General features: G+C 43.6%; 1 protein-coding gene across 2 annotated transcripts; it reads left to right on the forward strand.

Moving 5' to 3' along the window:
• Positions 1-3,037: 3,037 nt before the first annotated feature.
• Positions 3,038-5,568, forward strand: LOC112621297 (cytochrome c). Of its 2 annotated transcripts, none has more exons than XM_025380675.1 (3): positions 3,038-3,193; positions 4,266-4,442; positions 4,553-5,568. In XM_025380675.1, the coding sequence occupies exons 2-3, from the start codon at positions 4,274-4,276 to the stop codon at positions 4,699-4,701; spliced, it is 318 nt and encodes a 105-aa protein (XP_025236460.1). In that variant the 5' UTR covers positions 3,038-3,193; positions 4,266-4,273; the 3' UTR covers positions 4,702-5,568. The 2 variants fall into 2 exon arrangements, with proteins under 2 accessions (XP_025236460.1, XP_025236461.1); XM_025380676.1 differs by lacking the exon at positions 3,038-3,193 and adding an exon at positions 3,316-3,395 and having other exon boundaries at positions 4,553-5,511.
• The last annotated feature ends 1,077 nt before the right edge of the window (positions 5,569-6,645 follow it).

Genomic DNA, 6,645 nt, shown 5'->3' on the forward strand with positions numbered 1-6,645 from the left:
AGACTAACAATAATCATGAAGTAGAACAGTTATAACAATATACTGTAATAAAAGTTATGTGAGGCCAGGCACGGTGGTTCACACCTGTAATCCCAGCACTTTGGGAGGCCGAGGTGAACACATCACAAGGTCAGGAGTTCGAGACCAGCCTGGCCAACATGGTGAAACCCTGTCTCTACTAAAGATTTAAAAAATTAGCTGGGCGTGGTTGCACGTGCCTGTAATCCCAGCTACTCAGGAGGCTGAGGCAGGAGAATTGCTTGAATCCAGGAGGTGAAGGTTGCCGTGAGCCAAGATTGTGCCACCACACTCCAGCCTGGGTGACAGAGCAAGACTCTGTCTCAAAAATAAAAAAATAAATAATTTTTAAAAAGATGGAGGTGGGGGAGTAGATATAACAGAAATGAATATGAAACAAAGTGGCTTGCAGAATGTTATTGTTCTCTTCAACTAATTCTCTTAGGTACTGCAAGTAAATTGTAAGTACCATGAATCTCTTGAATACATATATAACACAAAATTTATGGTATCTGCTTTACTACAGGAAGATGCTAACTGTTCATTTTTGTGGTTGTTCTTTCTGTCTCTTCATCTTCCCATTACTTTCAGTAGCAACTCTTTATCCACAATTTCCTTAGTTAAAAAAAAAAAAAAAAAAAACTGGCCAGGCGCAGTGGTTCACACCTGTAATCCCAGCTCTTTGGGAGGCTGAGGCAGGTGGATCACGAGGTCAGAAGTTCAAGACCAGTCTGGCCAACATAGTGAAACCCCGTCTCTACTAAAAATACAAAAAATTAGCCGGGCCTGGTGGTGTGCGCCTGTAATCGCAGCTACTCAGAAGTCTGAGGCAGGAGAATCACGTGAACCTGGGAAGCAGAGGTTGCAGTGAGCTGAGATCACACCACTGCACTCCAGCCTGGGCAAGGACAGAACGAGACTCCATCTCAAAACAAACAAAAACAAACAAACAAACAAAAAAACGCTTCCTGTTTTCTATTCTTCCTGTCATGAGAATAAATTCAAAATGGCTTCAATCCATTCATTTGGCTGACTTATTCGTACATCTGTATGATCTGCAGTATCAGCACATGAAACCTCATCAGTATGAACAGAGAGTAGTTACTTCTGATGATAGAACAGTTACCTATTTAAGGACTACATTGTCCTTAGAAGGGTATGAGTGGTAATATCAGGACCTGGCTTCATAAGGATGTGCTGAATTTTCAAGGTGTTGCTAAGCTTGGTCTTTTAAAAATTTCAATAGTTTGCCAAATAAGCCTACTTAAGAAGTTACATCCAAATGCTGACTATCTTTGTCCCCTCCAAAAGGCACAAAAGGTCTTGAATAAGTGTGGTGATTTCTGCTCTGTTTTATAGGAAGACTGTGGCTGTAGTGTGTGAAATTAGAGGGGAACTGGAAGTCAGGACAGTTCAGAAATAAAAAAATACTCGTCATATAGGGAGATGGAGGATCGGAGCAGAAATAATACGGCCAGTGGTTAGGAAGTGATCTAAGATAATCTATGTCAACCTCCTTGTATCTATCACTTAAGTTGCAGGATGGGAAAAAGGATCCCAGAATGTAAGCTCCACCAGAAAGAGTCCTCACTGATTTATAATACTCCAGGTACCTAGAAAGATACCTGGCACATAACACGCATTCGATAAACACTTTTTTTTTTTTTTTTTTTTTTTTTTGAGAGAGAGTCTCACTCTGTCGCCCAGGCTGGAGTGCAGTGGCACAATTTCGGCTCATTGCAGTCTCTGCCTCCCAGGTTCAAGCGATTCTCCTGTCTCAGCCTCCTGAGCAGCTGGGATTATAGGCGCGCGCCACCACGCACGGCTAATTTTTGTATTTTTAGTAGACACGGGGTTTCGTCATGTTGGTCAGGCGGGTCTCGAACCCCTGACCTCAGTGATACACCCGCCTCGGCCTCCCAAAGTGCTGGGATTACAGGCGTGAACCACCTCGCCCGGCCAATAAACACTTGACTTAATACGGCAGTGCCAGACAGAATACAAGGAGAGAGAAGAAAAAAAAAAAAAAAAACTAAGAAAGTTGGAAAAATTAATCAGAACTTGGGACCAGAATTTGAGGGGTAAAGGAGTCAAGAAAACCAGTGACAGAACTAGGCATGTCAGGAAGGGGATCTAGTTTTAAAGGATGGCTATGATAACTAAAAGCTGGGTATTAACGCCTTTATTTCCAATATGATCTTAACTGCATTAAGTTTACTTGAACATGACCTTTACCTAGGTAAGAAGGGATGCAAATCCTCTAGATTTCCAATAATTCTCTAATCATCTAAAAATGTTTCTTCCTAGATGTTGCCAGCACACATTCTGTGTTCTTTCGGCACACAAACGCGAGGGGGAGGAGGGCGTTAGCAGAAAAGACGCTGACAAGTAAGGGGTCAGAGGGAAAATCCTGTTCTGCCGCAAATGCAGCACGTTCCTCAGTCTTGGGGCGTCCATCAAGCGGAGAGCTGGAAGATGACTGAAAGTAACGGAGTAGAGGTGGAACTAGAACAAGGTCACGAGCTGGTGCCCAACTCGTGTAACTCCTGGTTCCAGGCTGTCCCTCTAGGATGCTGCTGGCGCCAGCCATGGGAGCAGGACAGAGTCTGGGTAAAGGTCGCCAGCTGACAAGATGGTAGCTAGGAGACCTCTAGGTGCGCCAAAACTAGGGCGTCTTTTCCTGGACGGGCAGAACGCCCTGCTCAAAGATCATTACATCACCACGCCCAAGAACTGATACTTTAGCAGGGCAACGCGCCAACAAGGCGACTCCGCCCCACCCTCCCCGTTCCTCCAGCACACGCAAGCGCACAGAGGCCCGCGGGTGACATCACCCCTCCCGACACCACCTCGTTGTCGTACGACCAAAGGCCTGTCGTAACGGCCGGGCAAGAAAGGCCCCGAGAGGAAGGGCACGCACGCCGCACACCCTAACCTGCTCGCCTGCATGCGCGCGCAGGTCCTTTGCGCAGGCATTGGGACTGGAGCCAATGAGGTGCGGCGACGTTACTGCGTAGCCGCCAGCTCGGCCGCACGTCAGGGCGCGGGAGCGCGGAGCGAGTTTGGTTGCACTTACACCGGTACTTAAGCGCGGACCGGCGTGTCCTTGGACTTAGAGAGTGGGGACGTACTGCTTTGGAGCGGGAATCTTCGTTGCGCCAGCGACTAAAAAGAGGTGAGAGCGGGTCGCGGAAGCCGCACCTGGTTAGAGGCAGAGCTGTGGGCGGCGCGCACTCGCGAGCGACCGAGACCCACGCGGGGAGCCTCCGAGTGGAGCCCGCGCTGGGTGGGAGGGCCGGGAGTGAGGACCCTGGACTGTGGTCAGACCGAACCGGGCGAGTAACCGCTTGAGGTGCGGCCGCCCTAACTAGGGACAGGTATGGTCTCAGTCAGGGACTAGAGGCGGCTTAGATACAGATCCGAGGAAGACGCGGCCCCTTTCGTAGTGATTGCTGAGGGGCTAGGGAAATGATAGGCAAGACTTCCCACCCGGAAAGCCGAAGCTTAGCACTTCACGTTCTCCTTCAGAGGGCAAAAGCTGTTGCTCTTCTAATAAGGGGCCATTTCTTCACGTGGGCACGTTTCTTCCGTCAGTCGTTCTGACATCCTAGAAACAGTTTCATCAGTCACCTTGAAACCGACCTGGATGGGTGACCTCATGTTCGCCCCGGGGGATCACAGGTAGGAGAGTGGGGATGTCCTGGGGGGACCGTGCAGCCTGCCCCTGCGTTCCCATTTACAAGTTCGAGTGTCAGGCTACTCCTGTGACCTGGGCAGGTAGAAACAGCCAGTACCGCTTTTTAAACATTTGTGTGCTTTGTAATATCCTCAGGGAGAGGTAGCTTTACATGGTAGTAAGATTAAATGACTAGGCCTTCCTAAAAATTGAAATTGTGGTGATTTTGGCTTAATGTGATCGCCCTTCAGCTTCAGATCTGTGACTTAGTGACCATGATTTTCTCTTCTGAAACTGGAGTTTGAATTAGGTTCCCTCTTTGCTTGCTTGGGCTTTAACGTTCCTTCACGTGTACACACGAAAATAGGTTTTTGAGGAGGTGCTCCTAAAAAATGTTTTTGGTATTAAAGAGTATTTGGTATAAAGAGTATTAAAGCAATACAAGATTAATTCTGGTATTTAATGACATAAATTACCAATGGATTGGTAATTAAGTGGCTAGAGTGGTCATTCATTTACACTGTATTTGTTACCTGAGGAAAAATTACTAAGTTGGGGCTTTCGTTTTTAGAATTAAATATGGGTGATGTTGAGAAAGGCAAGAAGATTTTTATTATGAAGTGTTCCCAGTGCCACACCGTTGAAAAGGGAGGCAAGCACAAGACTGGGCCAAATCTCCATGGTCTCTTCGGGCGGAAGACAGGTCAGGCCCCTGGATACTCTTACACAGCCGCCAATAAGAACAAAGGTAAGAGCCACTTGTTAAATAAAATAAAACAGTACAAAACGCACGAATGTCACCTGTGACACACTATGAGGAGTGTGAAATACTTAACCGATGCATTCTTTCTTGTTTAGGCATCACCTGGGGAGAGGATACACTGATGGAGTATTTGGAGAATCCCAAGAAGTACATCCCTGGAACAAAAATGATCTTTGTCGGCATTAAGAAGAAGGAAGAAAGGGCAGACTTGATAGCTTATCTCAAAAAAGCTACTAATGAGTAATAATTGGCCACTGCCTTATTTATTACAAAACAAATGTCTCATGACTTTTTTATGTGTACCATACTTTAATAGATCTCATACACCAGAATTCAGATCATGAATGACTGACAGAATATTTTGTTGGGCAGTCCTGATTTAAAACTAAGACTGGCTTGTGGTTAAATGAATATGTTCAGTTTTTGAATTTTAATAGTAATTCCAATTCAGTAAATGCTATCACTGTTTACCCCTTCTAAAGATATGATTAGACTTTGTTAGTAATGTTCAACTTTTCGCAAAGATGGTGAGTGCCATCTTAAAACTTACTGGAGATTGGTTTTATATTTAGATTTATATAGCTGGTTATGTGAATATATTTAAATACTGGGGAAATTCCTTCACTGTCTCAGAACTAAGCAAGATTCACCTGTGTTTTGTGTTCATTTGCCTCTTAAAGGCAAGGGTTGAAGATAAATAAGGTAGCAATGTCTAAAGTTTTGGCCTTAATGATGCCAATCTAATTATAATTCCCTGTATTTAAAATGGTTCCTTTTACTTACTGAAAAGCATTTTAGTATGGTTTATGTATAATATTAAAGATTATTCAACACTTCTCACATCTTACAAATCTATAAGGTCACATGCTTTTAAAATAGTAGCAAGTTAAACTTCACTCTTGAATTCTTTACAATCTAAGTCAAACTAAGTTATAATTTAGGATTGTCTTTAAACAGCCATTCAGAAACATAAAACTGTAGAACTGTGTATTTGTGATTGGGAATGGTGCTTTTGCCAACTTAAAAGGATTAAAGTAGCGGAGATATACACAAATTTTAAAATGTGTGATCGCAAGACTAAAGATAATTAAAAAGAAAACCACAGATCATGATTTTTTGACTGTGCTTGATTTCATGACTGATGCAGAAACTTTAATGATTAAAAAGTGCAGGAGCCCTAAATATCAGTGCAGCAGCATTAACCAGTCATGGTGCTAGATTGTTTACTTGGTTTTCTAGGACTGCCTGAACTAGAATAACACTTCACTAATTGACTCTTAGTTTCTTTGCCCAGATTGAGAACTGCAGCATTTATGCCAGACATGGACAGACAAATGCTTCTGGTCATAGTTTTCTGATGTGTAACAGTGTAATTACATACTGAATTATTTCATGCATAGTCTGTGCCATACACATTTAGAATAGTCCTTGGAGATTTTATGGAGATGGTGAGCACAAGGTAAGACATAAAGAATGATGAGAAAATAAATCTGTGCTGGCGAGCTGAGAGCTGTATCTTTGTGGGACAGTGAGAAGACTGGGAAGATGTAAATCCATAGTCTCAAAGGTGATAGGGATGATTAGATAGGTGTTTAAGGCCTGAAAGCAATTTATAACATGTGAGTCTTATTTTTATTTGTAGAAGAAATGTGGAAAGCTTGCTGTAATTCATATTTGAAATCCTAGTCTGAGTTATGGTGGGGAATTTAAAGATGCATCCTGGAAATACTTTTAAGATTTCAGCCTTTAAAAGGCCTTGTAGCTAGAGGACTTGGTGACTGCATAAAGTTAGTGGTATTCAGGGACAGTGTAGCAATTAACTTACAAGGGGACAATTCTGGACTAATGTGAAAGACCTAAAGTAAAGGCTAGAGAGTTGATTTTCTTTTTTTTTTTTTGGCATTCTGGAAATGATACAGGAAACAAACATATTAAGGTAGATACAGAAATACAGAAATGTGTTCAACCTTTCATCTCGGCTAGTTGTGAGGTTTTGTTTGTTTTTTGAGACATGGTCACACTATCGCCAAGGCTGGGGTACAGTGGCATGCTCTTGGCTAGCTGCAACCTCCACTTCCCAGACTCAAGAGATTTCTCCCACTTAAGCTTCCCAAGTAGCTGGGACTACAGGTGTTCACCACCATGCCCAGCTAGTTTTTTTGTAGAGATAGAGTTTTGCCATGTGGCC

The sequence above is a fragment of the Theropithecus gelada genome, chromosome 3, assembly GCF_003255815.1.
Source record: "Theropithecus gelada isolate Dixy chromosome 3, Tgel_1.0, whole genome shotgun sequence".
Taxonomy (NCBI): domain Eukaryota; kingdom Metazoa; phylum Chordata; class Mammalia; order Primates; family Cercopithecidae; genus Theropithecus; species Theropithecus gelada.

Coding starts and splice junctions, on each gene's coding strand:
- LOC112621297 (XM_025380675.1), top strand. CDS start 4,274: ATGGGTGATGTTGAGAAAGGCAAGAAGATTTTTATTATGAAGTGTTCC. Junction 4,443..4,552: donor AGCCGCCAATAAGAACAAAG/GTAAGAGCCACT, acceptor TTTCTTGTTTAG/GCATCACCTGGGGAGAGGAT.